This window comes from Zootoca vivipara, chromosome 13 (assembly GCF_963506605.1).
Source record: "Zootoca vivipara chromosome 13, rZooViv1.1, whole genome shotgun sequence".
Taxonomy (NCBI): domain Eukaryota; kingdom Metazoa; phylum Chordata; class Lepidosauria; order Squamata; family Lacertidae; genus Zootoca; species Zootoca vivipara.
The window spans coordinates 21456643-21473489 of NC_083288.1; the positions used below are offsets into that span (position 1 = coordinate 21456643).

General features: G+C 43.3%; 1 protein-coding gene across 1 annotated transcript in view; it reads right to left on the reverse strand.

Annotated features, from left to right (window-relative positions):
* The window catches only part of NPEPPS (aminopeptidase puromycin sensitive), a 73059-nt gene extending 64441 nt beyond the window's left edge, over positions 1–8618 (reverse strand). The window contains exon 1 of the mRNA XM_035134220.2: positions 7854–8618. Within this exon, the coding sequence (XP_034990111.2) occupies positions 7854–8540 (687 nt within the window). The 5' untranslated portion in view covers positions 8541–8618. The remainder of the gene's footprint in view (positions 1–7853) is intronic.
* Positions 8619–16847: the final 8229 nt, after the last annotated feature.

Consider the following 16847-nt stretch of genomic DNA (forward strand, 5'->3'; position numbering starts at 1 on the left):
GTATAACCACTTGGCTGAGTTTAGCTAATTACAACGTTGCTGACATCAGGAATTTCAGAGTTTGGAGGGCCAAATCTGCCTAGATCTAGAAATAATGGACCAACAGGCTAGACACGAATGCCAGGAATTCCAAGGTATCCTGCCTGAAATATTGCTACCTACAAAAGGCAATCTACTTTAGGTATGCCCAAGTACCTTTGCATACATACCTAGTAATATTTTTTTCTTTGAATAGCATAGCACCCCATACAACTTCTAAAAATCCCCAGAATATCAAAAATCATTTGTTATGTGGCATACGAAGCTACAGCTCAAGGAAACCATAAAACATCCTTTTTAAGTGTGTGGAACTAGTAGTGTGGATCTTTGGATCCCAGCCATTGCCTAGTTACTGTAATTTTCAGAACCTTTGGTGGAAACGTATTACTGTGTTAAAATTTTTGACCTTCAACTATTGCCCAACCAGTGTACAAATATATTGTGCACACACAGTCAAATATATTCAGCATCTTAAACAGATTGAACTGAAACACAAAATTAACATCTAATCAGCATGATCTACAAACCTGGCAGATACTGAACCAGCAAGCTATAAAAAGCAGCAGGCAGGTTAAAGTTTACTAAGTACATCAGCATGTCCTTCAGCTAAATCAGAAAACCAATGAGACACTACAAATGAAGAGGTTTAAAAGGTCCGCTCCTTTGTCTGACCTTTAAGGTAGAAGATGCTTTCCACAATCTGACATTTTCCTGACAGCTTATATGCATAGCAGAAACCTACCCTATTAAAGTTTGGAGGGCATTATTTTTACAGTTGCTCACAAAGTCAGCTTCCAACATCCTTAATACCTGGAATTAAGCACCCTTAATACCTGGTACCCTTATTCTCACAGAATATGTCACATCATAAAAATGCTTTGTCTCGACAGGCTTGCAATACAGTTTCAAGGTCAAAGGTGAAATTAGTTTTCTGGCCCAGTATTGTTGGGAACAGCTCCCCAAAGACTCAGTAAGGCTGGGAAAGACCTCTGCCTATGTTTTTAACTGGACATTCAGGACTAGCAATGAAGTTACATATCTCCTCTTCCCCCCCCCCCGAATCACCCCCACATTTATTCGCAAGTACTATATGTTTATCCATACAAAAAGATTTTAGACTGTTTCAAAAATCTGTTCAAGGCAAGGACCTTCACAAACTTCCTGTGGGAGGAATTCTGCAAATTAATAAAAAAGTATCCATGATCCTTTGATGTCTAAACCTCATGCAGAACAGGTAGCACAGCAAGGTGCTCTCAACTGAGCACTGAGAAGGATATGAGGTTATAAACACTTTGGGGTTTATGGCTTAGCTTACTATCTGAGTCACTACTTAACAGTGGTAAACCATTCCCTCAAGTCCTCTGGCATGTCCAAAGGGACATTTTTTTCTTCTCATCTGATGTTGCAGGAAAAGCCAGCAGCATCTCCTTTCTGCTGCATCTCCCAAATGCCCAGTGGGAAAGAAATCATTTCTCCTTTCTGACACCAAGGTTTCTTTGTGCATGAAAGAAGAGGTGGTCTCTGGCAGAAACAGCGCTTTCACAGAAAGCACAGGAGTGCTCACCAATGGGGAAAGCCACTGTAAGAGTTTATGGAACCCTGCCTCTGTACTGTGCCTCAAGAGTTTTTTTTAAAAAAAAATTCAAGGATAAGAGTATTTTAGTTTCCAGGATAAAAAAGGAGACACCTTATGAAAGAATAGAGCGAGAGACTTTTTAAACTTAGGATTGTAATGCAAATAGCAGTATTTATGCTATGTTTTTGATGTTGTGATTCTGTTTATGTTGCTTATATTATAATTTCACAGTATTTAAATGTTGTTAAGCTGCAATGAGAAAATACTGTAGTTTTATGGACAAATTTATTAAATATACATATCTACTCAGAGCTTCCATTATTCTCACTGAACTTACTTCCAGGAAAGTAAATATAAAGGTAAAGGACCCCTGGATGGTTAAGTCCAGTCAAAGGTGACTATAGTGTTGCAGTGCTCAATTCGTTTTCAGGCTGAGGGAGCCAGCATTTGTCCACTAACAGCTTTCCAGGTCATGTGGCCAGCATGACTAAACTGCTTCTCGTGCAACGGAACACCCTGATGGAAGCCGGAGCGCACGGAAACGCTATTTACCTTCCCGTCACAGCAGTACCATTTTATCTACTTACACTGGCATGCTTTCAAACTGCTAGGTTGGCAGAAGCTAAGACAGAGCAAAGCAGCTCACTCCATCACAGGGATTCAAACCATAGACCTTCCGACTGGCAAGCCCAAGAGGCTCAGTGGTTTAGACCACAGTTCCACCCGGGTCCCTCCAGGTAAGTATATCCAGTACTGTGGCCGTAATAAATTGCCTTATCAACAGAGAATTGTGTTTTCATGGTTCTTCAACACAACACAAAATGAAAATGTTGCACAATTTTAATGAGTCACTAGACAGGGAGGTATTTTTGTGGATACCAATAAACTTAGTGTTAACATACTATTGATGTATGTGCCAATTTATTACACTTAAACACATCATAGCATTGGGTTTTTCTTCCCAATATGCCAAGTTTTTTGCCAAGTAGAAAAACAAAGCAGTGCCAAAATGAAAGGCTGAAAATAAAGTTTAACTCATTTACCAGCCTTTGAAATAATGTGACTTGCTACAGCATCAATAACAATCAACAATCTTATCAGATGATCAAAGAAAGTTTCCTGTTCTCTAGAGTTGGTATGAACAAGAGGGCTGCCAAAGCAAAGGGTTCAATTAAAAAGCTTATATGCTTGGCCACTTAGTGTCCTAAAATGAGGTTACAAGCACCATTTAGCATATCTCATTGGAAACTGAAGTGCATAAGTTGTCGCCAATGGAAACTCTCTGCAACAGCTGAATTCCTATTACAAGTCTCTTTCACTGATAAGTGTGTTGACCTTCTGCTAATCTGGTGCTTAAAAGTGGTGGGTTAACATTATGGTTTTCAGTTGTTCTATGATTGTTCACTGACCATGTGAAATAGTAGAGGAAATTACACTTTCAAGACACAGCTGAAAATGTTTCCTTCAACGTTTGGCTAACTCCAAGTTACTCAGGTGGCAACATTTTATTACTTTTTTATTATTAACCTTTGTATCCCATGCTCTATGCAAGGAGTTTAGGGCAACATGCACAGGGATTTATCCTAACAGCCTTGTGAGATAGTGCCTAAGGTCATGCAATGTGCTTCATGGCTCAGTGGGGATTTGAAGCCAGGTCTCTCTAGTCAAAGTCCGCCAGCCCCACTGTTCACTATACCACACTGGCTCCCTTTAACCTTCAAGTGAGAAAGTATTTTGTCCCAGGACTTAGCATGAACCTGTGCAGTCACAAAGCAATACTGGCTTTCTCCCAAATGACTGCTGGTTTCAGGTCCTGTATCACAATCATCAGTCACAAGACACTCAACATTATTAAGTTAGGTTTGTTTTTCATTTCTACAAACACTGAAAAATACAAAATCGAGATATATTCTAAGTTATTTTCAGATCATTCTTACCTCCCTTAGGAGGTTCAATCAAATTAGACACACTGACCACAACAGAAGTATATTACTCCCATTTTCCTCCTGGGGATTTGTTCAAAATCACCAAGCAAGTGCAGGGTCAATCCAGGCCCCAAGACATACTGTAGGCACTGGGCCACCTTATAAGCTGCAAGCATATACCTAAGAGCATACAATATTCTGACCCTTCTTATACAACTGAAGGCTTTCAAGATAAATTTTAACTTAAGACAACTGTCAGGAATGCTTCAGAAAGTAACTTCAATAAGTTAAGCACACACATTCAGATTCCTGGAACATTATCTCAAGATACTTTAAAACAGCAATTTCAGAAATTCCCCAGAATTTCCCCAAACTGTGAAATGGAACCAGCTAAGTTAAAGCTAAATCATGTACATTAGTTCTCCATAAACTGCCCATTTCAGAAATATTAGCTTTTATAACTACGGTATTGGAAACATGCTCAATTCTATGTTAGGGCTCAGACAGGGGAAATGTTATTGTCTCTTATTTTAAGTGTGTTATCATCAGCCACAAACTATAGCACATTTTGAAATGATTTTTACAAGTGTCAAAAGCCAGTCACAGGGTGCTAGCATAATTGGACAAGGAACCTTTGCAGCAAGGTGGTAGGGAAATAATTAATATGCCTTGTTCAATCTTGGCTACTTTCCATCCTAATTTAACACCCAACATTTGCAAGTGTCACCACACTTATTGAACACATTTGCTTGAGAAATCATGTTTTATTTAACTGCACTGGTGGCTCGTTTATAGCCTCATTCTCTTCCCTTCCTCCCACCCAACCCCCATCAACAGACATACCACAGTCCACAGTTAACTTGGAAACATGCACACCATTCTCTGCTGGAGTTGTTTTCAAAATCAGAATCATTTTAACAACTTGCATTCCATTTCCCTGCACGTTGTCTCCATGGTATTTACACAACTGGTCACCTTTCAGTGTTTCCTGCTCTGCTTATGTAGCCAAATACCCTCGCTCAACACTTCAAAGTGAAATTTGCTCCTGCTGAGACACAAAGCCAGTTATGGACAAAACAAATTTTCTCCATCCCAGTCAGTTTGGGCTCTTTCTGGACACTGCTGCCTTCTGAATATGTAATGGAGTTTAACTTGCCTTTTAATATCTATAGTGTCTTGAAAATACTTCCCCTCATAAATAATTCAGTTGCTTTGCATGTACCCTTAAAGGCTGAAACAACTAGTTTGTATTGCAACTAGCTCACTTGAATGCTCTTGCAGATATGCTCTTGCTGAATGAAAGGAAACTATCAAACCTTTTTTAAAACACCAAGAACACCACACCACCTATGATTTCTAGACATAGCTTCAGTGTCATGGCTGAACTATCTGGTCCCTGCTGCCTAGTAGGGACTTGGCATTGAAGCACTCTGAACAAAACTAAATAATGTGGGGTATTTCAGTACCGTACTAGCCTGAACCAGGAAAAGTCCCAGGCTCCTGGTGATCCATCTGCCTTAATTAATGCTGAAATCTAAGGAATTGCTGAGTCATTGAAATATACATTTTTCCAGTATTGATTATAGCATGTTTGGAACTTTCCCATTTTAAATGTCAGTCTAAAAACTAACTAGTAGAAACTAAGTGCAAATAAACATTACAGGACATAGGTTTGTATTTTAGCAAGGTCTTGGAGACTGCAGTATTAGCTAAAGGAAACAGAATCTGTAGTCCAATCTTAATCATGTCTACTCAGAAGTCAGTCCTATTCAATTCAATTGGGCCTGGTCCCAGATAAGTAAGGATAGGATTGCAGTCTTAACAACTTTTATTCACCAACAGTATTCTTCAACGTTCTCAAGAGTCCTAGAATTTCTCTCCAGTTTATATCATGCCACCCTCCCCAAATCTAAAATATGCCAGAAATAGAACTGGTTTAGCATACAGTACTCCTCTTGACCGAATTATGCCCCAGGAGACTTAACCAGCCTTACTCATGAAGGATTCATTATTAATGACAGGGTTTTAGAACTCTATGACAAAGAGCTGTGTTACAAAGAACTGAGGCTCTTCCTGGTGTATTAAACTGTACCTTATTCATTTGAATGACCCCAGATTAGGAAAGAGCCCAGAGAAATCTAGCAAAATCTGCTTTCCTCACACACCTGATTTCAAGGAAACCTGTCCTCTATGTTAAAAGAAACCTGATGTCATGATTGTGTATTGCACAGACATTTTCTCAAATAGGTAGCTGAAATTAGAAGCAGGCCTATCAACCTCCATCCCATCTGCATTTTAATGTTGTGCAGAAACTTTACCCAAGAATCATCCCACTGTTCTGCTGACTGAAATGAACAATCCCAAATCGAAGAAAAAACAGCAGTGTTACTACCAGTACAATACTGAGGGAAAAGTCAAAAATACTGACTACAAAAACAATTATCAGCAACACAAAACACACATTTCTTTAGGCTTTGTTAGGAGTCTTGCCCTATGGGAATGTAAGGCAATGGATAAAAATCACGGATAGGATTCCTTAGGAGATACACAGGGAAAGAAAGAGCATAACAAGAATGTGTATCAAGACATAAGGAAACAATTTCACTTGCATCTCTTTCCTAAGTAAGTTCTACTCACTTCCACTCCTAATAGGTGAACTATCTCATAACTGAAACTGATTGCAGATACAAACAACCTACTGAAAGATACATACTCCATTCCACTACCTTTCACATCACACAAAAGCCCTACTGCTGAGCAAGGCACTCCTTCATCTGCTCATATTATTCCCTATTAAGGAAGCCATAAAAAGCATGACCCAACAGTCCCCCATCTCTTACCCTGAGTCCAAGAGGAATGTCCTGCACATATAATTATCAACATGACACTCATTGGCAAAAGTCTCCCAAGCTCTGCACTCTTAAGAAAAAAGCATTTCCAAAGAAAGTTCATGACCTTAACTAATTCCAAGAGAAGACATGCCAAACTCATGGTTTACTCCTTTATAATTCTGATCTATAATTGAATATTGCCCGTCTGAGGTAATTTTTGCTACAAATTTTACACTGCTTACTTGAATCTCCTTGCATAGTCAAAGATACACCCTATGTCAGGGGTAGGCAACCTAAGGCCCGTGGGCCGGATGTGGCCCAATCGTCTTCTCAATCCAGCCTGTGGATGGTCCGGGAATCAGCACGTTTTTACATGAGTAGAATGTGTCCTTTTATTTAAAATGCATCCTTGGGTTATTTGTGGGGCCTGCCTGGTGTTTTTACATGAGTAGAATGTGTGCTTTTATTTAAAATGCATCTCTGGGTTATTTGTGGAGCATAGGTGGAGCATAGGAATTCATTCATCCCCCCCCCCAAAAAAAATATATAGTCCGGCCCACCACATGGTCTGAGGGATGGTGGACCATGGCTGAAAAAGGTTGCTGACCCCTGCCCTATGTCATGAATCCAAGGAGAACCTCAATCACAAATCCCTCAAGTAAATGTTCCCATCCTAACTAAGAAACCTGCAAACCTACAGGACCAGAAACAAAAACTGCTAACATCAGGATTCCCCAACCTATTCAATCCTACAAGAATGTATCCACCCCTTATGAATTAGACTTCCTCATTAAAACCAGAAAATCTTCTCAACTTCTTGAAGAAACCAAGAGGCCACCTCCCATCCTAGAGAACATGTCCAGGAAACACACTTATCCTAGGCAAGTTTCACCCAATTTGGAAGTGTACTTCCCAACAGCACACTCAAAGAACAGATCTCCCTCTTTCACCAAAGGCAGGCATACCTTCCCACTCAGGTAAGTCTTAACTCTCCCCCCCACACACACACACAAAAAAACACCACAACGCACACACAATACAAAATCTCAGAAGAGCAGTAACCACTACCCTTCTCGGGAGGCTGTCCACCAGAAACATGATCCAGAATCTGCCCAACAAGCACCACTGTCCCCATTCCACCCCTACACTTCAGAAAAACCCTTCTCCCCTCGTGCACCTTCTTCCCATCCCTGCTGCCCAAGCCCCACACTCGACGCTTATCTCAATTCTATCCATCACGGAGCTATTCGCCCGCATTCCTGTCGTCGTCCTCCTCTTGGGGCCAACTCCCCACCTTCTTCCCCGGGCGCACCTAACCTAACCCTACCCCACACACCGGGGCCTTCCAAGCCACAGTCACCATCGCCCGCCCCGAACCCTACACGCACTCCTTCCCCACCCCAAGCCCACACGTTCACCCTCAGATCTTTACACACGGGCCCGCCCTCCCCTCGCCTCGCCCACTTACAGCCCCGCGTTTACCTCCACGGCGGCCTCGAGTTTCCCCTCGAAGGTGAAGTCGATAAGGTCAGGCTTGAGGCAGAGCCCGTAATTGATGGGGCGCACCTCGCCCGGGAGCCGCTCGAAGGGCCGCTTCTCCGGCATCGCAGCGACGGCAGCGAGACGGCAAGAGAAGGTGGTTGAGGAGAACGACGAGGCGGCGGCGGCAGCGGAGGTTGCTGCTGCTGCTGCTACTGAGGCAAAGGGGGAGGCCCAGCGCGCGCGCGCACTGAGGGGGAGGCGGCGACCCCCCAGTGACAGAAGGCGGAGACCAAAGCCAGGAGGCGGAGGAGGATGGGGAGGAGCAGGCCGCACCTGGCCCAACCGAGAGAGAGAAGGAGCGAGGGCCTCCCGCGAGCGAGCGCTGACCTGCTGTGGGTCGTGCTGCTGTCGCTGCTGCTGCTGCCTCCGCCGCCACCCGCCTCCCTCCTTAGACGGCCGTAGATAGGACTGCCTCCACTGCGCGTGCGCGCTCCAACTTTCTCTCCTCCCCTTGGCCTCGCGCGCCTGTGCCCCCTCCCGGCCGAGGAGAGGAGCGGGGAGGCGGAGGGCGCTCGCGACGTGACGCACGCGCAGGAGCGCTTGCGCGCTGGTGGTAGTGGAGGGCGGCGGCGGCAACCGCGAGGCGACTGAAAGGAAGAGAGCTAGGAGACGTCCACCACGGGCCATTGGGATCCGCCCGCGCTTTTTCCTCCCTGTTGTTGCCCGAGCTTGGCCTCCCCCCCCTTTCCTTTCTACGGCGGATGAGGGGGAGGGGACTCGCGTGACGGACAAGTCTCGTGGCAGAGACGTCAACTAGTAACCGAAGCAAAGGTGGGGGGCGGAAGGGAAGAGAGAGGGGAGGGCATGGCCGCTGCTCGCGCACGCGCATTGCGATAGAGAAGACGCTCCTTTTCTGACGGAGGGAGGGAGCGGCGGTTTGTCGCGAGCGCATCCTCTTCTTCCGTCGCCGAGACTAGAGGAAGAAATGCGGCACGCGCGGGTCACGTGGTGCCTCCGCTCTTCTCCCAGCTGTCTCCCGAGAGCTTACGGCCGCCGCCCCTCCTCAGCCGTCAATTCTCTGCAGAAATGAAGAACGGCAAGGAAAAAAGACAAGAAAAAAGGCACCCCGGAAAACAACGTTTTGCAAAAAAAAAACCACCAACAACAAAAACCCGCCTACACGCGCCTGTACAAATAAGCATCAGGAAAAAGCATAATTAAGGAAAACCTTTGGCTTGTTGGGTTTATTTATTTATTTATAGTTATGACAGCATAATCAGGTATTAAAGCAGACTTTGGTTTTTATCCCAGATCTCTCATACGTATTTTGAGTGGGCACATTTTTATGTTTGGAAGAGCTGGATGAGTATTTTATGCTGAGTTAGGTGAACTATTGAAACCTGTCTCTGCCCTGGATTGCAGCGTCAACACCTTACTGATTTTAATGGGAGACTCGCAGCCTAGTCCTATTTTATCTGGCATAGCTAATCCTTGGCCTGGGAGCCTAATACAGCCCCCAAGCAAAAAAAATCCCCCCCCAAAAAAACCCAAATGATTTTGTCAGCAGCAAAACAAGGGAGGATTAAAGTAGACACAGTGCTGGGAATGGGATCTGGGAAGTTTGAACCTCTCAACCCAGCCCACCATCTCGGAGGGACAATTTGCACCCCCATGGGTCATATGTACACCCTGTGTGTGCACAAGAGTGTAAGAGCATAATAAAACACATGCTGGATCAGGCCCAAGGCCCATCTGAGCCAGCATCCTGTTCTCACAGCAGCCAACCAGATGCCTGTGGTAAACCTTCAAGCAGGAGCACAATAGCACTCTTCCCTCCTGTGGTTTCTAGCCACTGATACTCAGATGCATTACTGCCTTCAGCTATGGAGGCAGAGCATAGCCATCATGGCTATCATCATCATCATGGCTAATAGCTATTTGTCAAATCCTCTTTTGGAGCCATCCAAGTGGTGGTTATCATTGTCCTATGTAGGAGCGAGTTCCAACTATGTGCTGAATGAAGTACTTTCCGTTATCTGTCCTGAATCCCCATTCAGTTTCAGAGGATGTTCACAAGTTCTAGAGTAATGAGAAAGGGATAAAAGCTTTTCTGTAGCCATTTTCTCCAAGCCATGCATAATTATATAAATTTCTGTCATGTCACCTCTTACCTTTTCTCTAAATTAAAAGTCCCCAAAGATTCAACCTTTCCATATAGCGGAGTTGCTTCTTTGTCATATATAGCCCATGCAGAAAAGGCACCAGTTATTCTGTGACTGAAACCAAATACATGTGACTTTCTTCCTCTGGTATGTGAACTGGGACATATGGAAATAATCCAGAGTATGAAATGGGATTTTTCTCTCTGGCTTGCACTGAGATGGTTTGCACATGGGCTCTGTACACGCAATCATGCAGCCAGAATGTTGCTACTAAGGCTGCATACACACCATATATTTAAAGTGCATTAATTCCCCCAAAGAATTCTGGGAAGTGTAGATGCTGGTTATTGTAGCTCTGTGTGAGGTGTAAAATACAGTTCCCATGATCCTTTAGGGAAAGCTATGGGCTTTAAATGTATGGATTGTATGCAGCCAAAAAAGGAAGTCCTGAGTAAATGGAGATACCATGTTGCAGACTTAAGTATTAACTCATTGAACATTAAACTAAACCTGGCTTAATATGAATCTAGGTTACCCAAAGAGCCTCTCCCCTGCCTTTTCTTGAAACCTGCAGAAGTCAATTCCACTGCCATTCCACTTTTAAATGTTTACCATTTCCCTCTGAATGAACAGAATAATATGGAAACCTGTAATTGAACCAGGAACACTTGCATATCTCCCTTCTGGTTATAACCACTAATCTAATTAAAATATCAAATGCCAGCAAAATAAGAAGTAGCAATCATGTCCTCTCTGGGATATCATACTATCTCCTTTATCAGGGGTTGGGGAAAGGCAAGGGTTTTTATCTAGGGAACAGGAAGGGAATTGGGTGGTTTAAGTTCCTGTTATCTCTGAAAATTCTGTTTTTCAGAAGGTTTAATTTCAGTTCAAAGTGCTATCTCACTGTTTTAAATATAAATTAGCACAGAGCATGAAAGACAGTGAGAGGAAGAATGCTAATTTAGCACAAGTCCTGAGGCAACACAACAAGAATTTGGGGCAGGCGGGTGAGAACAAATATTTTGAAGCGTAATTCAAAGACAGCTGATAAAAATGGGTGTAGTAATATGAACCAGCTCCTCATGAGATAAACGGGCGTTTCTCTTTTCTAGGGAAATGCAGTAGATTATCTCCAGCTCATATATATGAGTATTCAGTAGGCCTCAGCTTTTCCACAGATTCAAACTACAGTACTGAATCCTGCTTGACAGGCTCGCAGCCCAACTCTGATTGGGTTGTAGTCTAGGGCTGCTATATTAGATAACTTCATACCCTCCAACATTTCTGTAATGAAATTCCCTAAGGAAAAGTGGGACAATTCAGAAACCGGGCTGGCTTCTCTAAATCAGGCACGTCCCTGGAAAATAGGGGCACTTGGAGGATCTGTAACTGGTCTACTAATTTGGTAGACTTAGGAGCCCACCATAAATTTCTTCAAGTACCTCAGGAGCTAGGTGTGAATAATCTGAAAGGGAAGTGTGAACCTCTAGGGCAGTTCAGAAGTTCTGTAACTTTTGAGGCCTATTTTAGGCTTATGTTAAAATGCAGCACTAGTTCCCCATGAAATTAGTTAATTTGTTCCTTGTCTAAGTGTAACATCAGCTTCTATTTTTGTCAGTGTGAAATCGGGCCTGGAACCATTCTAGTCTCTCGACTGGATTCCCTTAACGTTACAATGATTATCTGTTTACGCTAGAGCCAGTTGCTTCTGGTTGGTTGTTTTTTCTTGCCATTTTGGTAGAATAGCCATGATTCCATTTATCACGTGGCTGACTGGTGATGAAAAGTTTCTATTTTAGGTTGGCGTTACAGCTGCAGAGTCACCTTATTAAATACAAGCAGAGCTTCCACGCTGGCAGATGGTAAGGGTGCCGACTAGCCATGGCTTACATCAGAAACGATACAATAATCTAGGAGTGTATGGTCTAGAGTAGCAATGATCCAGTGACAGCAGTGACCCCTTCTAAACCAAGGTAAGACACTTTGGTACTAGGCATTGATAAAACTGAAATGTTGAGGTGTCCACTTGTTTATTTGCAAAGGAAGAAGATAGGGAGAGAACCAGAACAGATGGAGGCCACACAACTTCTTCTCCCACTGGAGAAGCAACTGTGACAGCAAGGACCACTTCTGAAATAAAGTATGGCACTTTTCAGTTTAGTAAGGTGCTGTATGTAAAACTGCAATGCTTAAGTATCTGCAGTATCTTTGCAAGTGTGTTGTTGTTTAGTCGTTTAGTTGTGTCTGACTCTTCGTGACCCAATGGACCAGAGCACGCCAGGCACTCCTGTCTTCCACTGCCTCCCACAGTTTGGTCAAACTCATGTTCGTAGCTTCAAGAACACTGTCCAACCATCTCGTCCTCTGTCGTCCCCTTCTCCTAGTGCCCTCAATCTTTCCCAACATCAGGGTCTTTTCCAGGGAGTCTTCTCTTCTCATGAGGTGGCCAAAGTATTGGAGCCTCAGCTTCACGATCTGTCCTTCCAGTGAGCACTCAAGGCTGATTTCCTTCAGAATGGATAGGTTTGATCTTCTTGCAAAGGTGAATGGCATAGCTGCCAAGTTATCCCTTTTTTAAAGGGATTTTCCCTTATGCTGAATAGGCTTCCTCGCGAGAAAAGGGAAAACTTGGCAGCTATGGTGAATGGGCATAAAACCAGAACAATTTGGCCACACCCCTGTGACCTAGCAACCACATCAGGTCCAGTGGAAATTAGTCACTACTGCTTACTTGGTTCCCTAAAATGCACTTTACACTACATACAGAAGGAAGGGAAGGTTTTGGGTTTTTTTTTGTCTTTGTAAAATACCGTAGATTCATTATGCCATTGTAGATCACAGGAGGTCTGTGGTAGATCACTGGTAGATCACTGATTCCCCCCAAAGAAGCTCAACAAGTTTGGCTCCCCTAAAAAAGCTCAATGTTTTCGCCCTGCCCCGCCCCCCCCAAAACCGGGCCTTTCCCCTTCCTAAAAAAAAGCTCAGCAACTTTGACCTGAATCCCAAAAAAGGGGGTCAGTCACTGCCAGTTTTTAACTCTGTGAGTAGATCGTACTCTCTTGGCAGTTGGCCACCCCTGTGAATCTATTAGTAGGGATAAATAAAAATGTCTTTACAAACCCTCCAAGTGTCCCTATTTTCCAGGGACAGATGCAGATTTACAGAAGCAGTCCCAGTTTCTGATTTGATCCCGGAATGTCCCACTTTTCCTTAGGACGTCACTATTTTCATCACAGAACTGTTGAAGGGTATGGTAGGATGTCCTTATTTTCATCGGAAAAATGTTGGGGGGTATGGAGTTATGCCACCCCCGAGCCAACCTTTAGAAGACATCTGAAGGCAGCCCTGAATAGGGAAGTTTTTAAATGTTTAATTATGGCTTTATATACAGTGGTGCCTCGCAAGACAAATTTAATTCATCCCGTGAGTCGCTTCGTATAGCGAAAAAATCGTTTTGCGAAGCGTCTCCCATAGGAACGCATTGAAGTGCGGTTTCCCATAGGGTGCCTCGCAAGACGAATTAAAAAAAATATTGTCTTGCAAGGCACCCTATGGGACGAAAAAAAATCGTCTAGCGAAGCGTGCCATAGGAAACTTCGTCTTGCGAAAAATTCGTCTTGTGAGGCATTTGTCTAGCGAGGTATCACTGTATGTTGGAAGCTGCCCAGAGCGGCTGGGACAACCCAGCCAAGATGGGTGAGGGATAAATAATAAAACCATTTTTATTATTAAGGAATAGGACAACCCTATTTTAATCAGATAAATGTTGGAGAGTGAGTTGTTAATATAAATACATAGTACAACATTCTGCTGAAATGTTCTGCATGCAGTAAAAAAAAAAAAGCTGAAAAGGGCTGATAGTTGAAGTTCCTGAAGAGAGTTGTTAGGACCTTTTGGGCGGGGGAGCCGGGAGCCAATTGCATGTTGCTGCAGAGGTCACATTTGCTTAGAGAGGCATATTTTCACCTTCCATTAAAAAATAGCCTCCACGCAGATTCTGGCCACAGTCTGGGAGCAAGTTATAGGCCTCCTGTGTTGGAAGGCGTAAGCTTTGGTTTGGCACAGTGCGAGCACATTTGGAATAGATAGATCTATTCCTGGAATAGGTTGGCTTCTTGTTCTGCCTCAATCAAGGGATGTTTGTTTGTTTCAAATGGCTTATTCAGATCTCGAGTGTCTGTCCGTTTAAAGACCGTAGCCTGAGAAGAGCAAGGGATCCGTCGTGCTGCCTGAGCTTTGCATTGCACTGCAGAAAACTGAGTTGTTGTGAATGGCAAAAACTCTTAAGAATGAGGCTGTTCCTGCCATGCTCTGCCAGGTCACTTGCATCTGTCACATTGGGCATCTTAGCGGTGGAAAAATAAATTTCAGATTTATAAATATAAAATTCAGGACCAGAATAGAACTGCGAAGGAAGGGTGGTAGTTAATGAAGATTTATTTACAGTAAACTCATTAAACATGGCTGAGGTAGGTCCATTAATTTCAATAGGTTACTCTGAATAAGTTGAATAGCACCCAAATTTTTGCACAAAACGCAAAACCTGACAGCAATTCAGAATTCATATTCTGGATCTTAAAAAGTGTGACTTTTAGACATTTGACAGCACCCATAAAGCACACTCACGTGGGAATTTGGCCCACTGAACACAGAAGCACTTTTTTCCAAGTAAACATAAATAATAAAAGCATTGCCTATACGTATTGTACATTGTTACCTGAATGATGTTCCATTGAACCAAATTGGAATTGCTTGTGAGAGGACATGTGTTGGATTGCACTGTGAGGCGAGTACGGTACTTCAAAATCAATCAGCTTAAAGAGATGTGGTTTGGCTTATGGTTTGACCTAGTGTGACATGTGAACTTGGTCAGTGTTTTAATACCTTGGTTACATCATCCTTTATTGTACAGCATTATCCAAATCTCATAGTATTCATAATTGCAAATTATGTGGAGGGCAGAGGGAGCTCTGCAGCGGGGGTAGAATTCAGGTTGTAAGGAAATAAAGAAATTTTATAGCACTTTCAAGTATTCAAAGCACTTCATGTCCATTATCTAGTAGTAATCCTTCCAACAACCTGTGAGGTGCGTCATTATTATTATTTGACCATCTTGCAGATGAGGAGGGACAGAGTGGTAGAGGAGAGATTCAGAAAGCGCAAGCACATTTAAAACAAATCACTCCTCCCCAAGAATCCTGGGAACTGTAGTTTGTTAAGGGTGCTAGGAAATGCAGCTCTGTGTGGGGTAAACTACAGTTCCCAGGATTGTTGAGGGGGAAAGTTGTATGGTTCAGGTGTCTGGTGTTTACACAACCTTCCTGATTCTTAATTCAAGGTGCTGCCTTGCACCAGCTTGTTTTGATCTGTCTCCTAATTAATTTCAGCTTTGCAAGCCTTTGCCTTCATTCCCATCACCTAGACCACAATGGAAGTGTTGTTGATTTTCTGACGGTTTGCACCTTGGAATGACATCCATATGGTGCAATATTCATATGCCATGCATCCTGAGATATAGAATGTAATCGGGGTCAGTCAGGCTAAAGTTGAGCAAAGGCTGTGCACTGAATCACCCCAAGGAAATGTCGTTTGGTGCGTGCAACTCCCCATGCTCAATATCCTGCCTGTTAGTTGCATAAACTGAGGCCCCAGAGGAAGGTGTGGCTGAAATACGTTTGGGAGCAGGAAAAGTCTTGTGAGCACTCGAGTTGGGGAGCAGCTCATTCAGCAGCCTGGGAAACATATATTTGCTGCAAACGGAAACAAGTCCCTAAAGTAAGAACTGCAGAACATGCCCAGGCAAAAGGTCTCCACTCCAAAACACACACGAAGAGAGATGCACAAAACTTCAGAGCTGCATGCAGCCAGTGTTTGTTGAGACTTGAAGAAACCATGTTTGTTTCTTTGATTGTGAAGCCTACATTTTGCTCCGCGCTGCCAAAGGACTGTTCTTTTGGCTTCGTGCCTCTCTGCATATTTCCATCTTCCCTATCTTTCGCAAGCCACTATTGAGGAAACACAGGTTGAAGAGAGAGAGATGGTGTGCAGCCCTTAAATTCCCGATAGATGCCAATGCAGGTTTCAAACAGCAGCAAACATTTTCAGCCACCTGGCACAGAATTCTAATCTTCAGGACCTCATTTTTTTTTAAAGAGCAAGTTAATAAACCTTAACACTGTGAAGATGAAGATACAATGGGAAAAACGAGAACAATGTATTGTTACACGCCATCCCTATCTCAATGGGTGGTGCGAGATTCCAAGGGTTGCAGTTGTGTTTACTTGGTCTGTGTTCCCTTTTCAGGACAAGGAGACATAACAGAGACTGCAGTGTCTTTATGATAAATGGTTTTATTTACACATATATACAACCTGCACCTAGATAGATTGCAGAGCATTCACTTCCTACAAGTGTTTGGCTTACCTCTTAAGGGCAGCACTGGATTCTAAGGACAGCAAAAAGCCACCTTCTGTGTCTTACTTCCAGGCTGCCATCCCCAGTTCTGCCTCTCTCGCCCAGCAGTCTTGCCCTCTGATGGTGTTTTTGATGGGCCAACACTGACCTTTGTTGCTGCTCATGGCTCATCCAGCTGGCTCTGAAGAGCTGGCTTGGCTCTTTAGCATAACTATATGCAAGGGACTTTGCCATGTTGGGAAAGTTTAATCAAAACTTGATTATTTCAAGCTTTTATTGAATCAAGGAATTATGGGGAGTCTGCCCCCCGCCAATTCATAACAGTATTGTAAAAATACATTTTTTTTAAATATAAGCAAGCTTTACATTTATCTGCTGTGTGATAATTTTTGTTTCAATATGGGCTCTTTTCCAG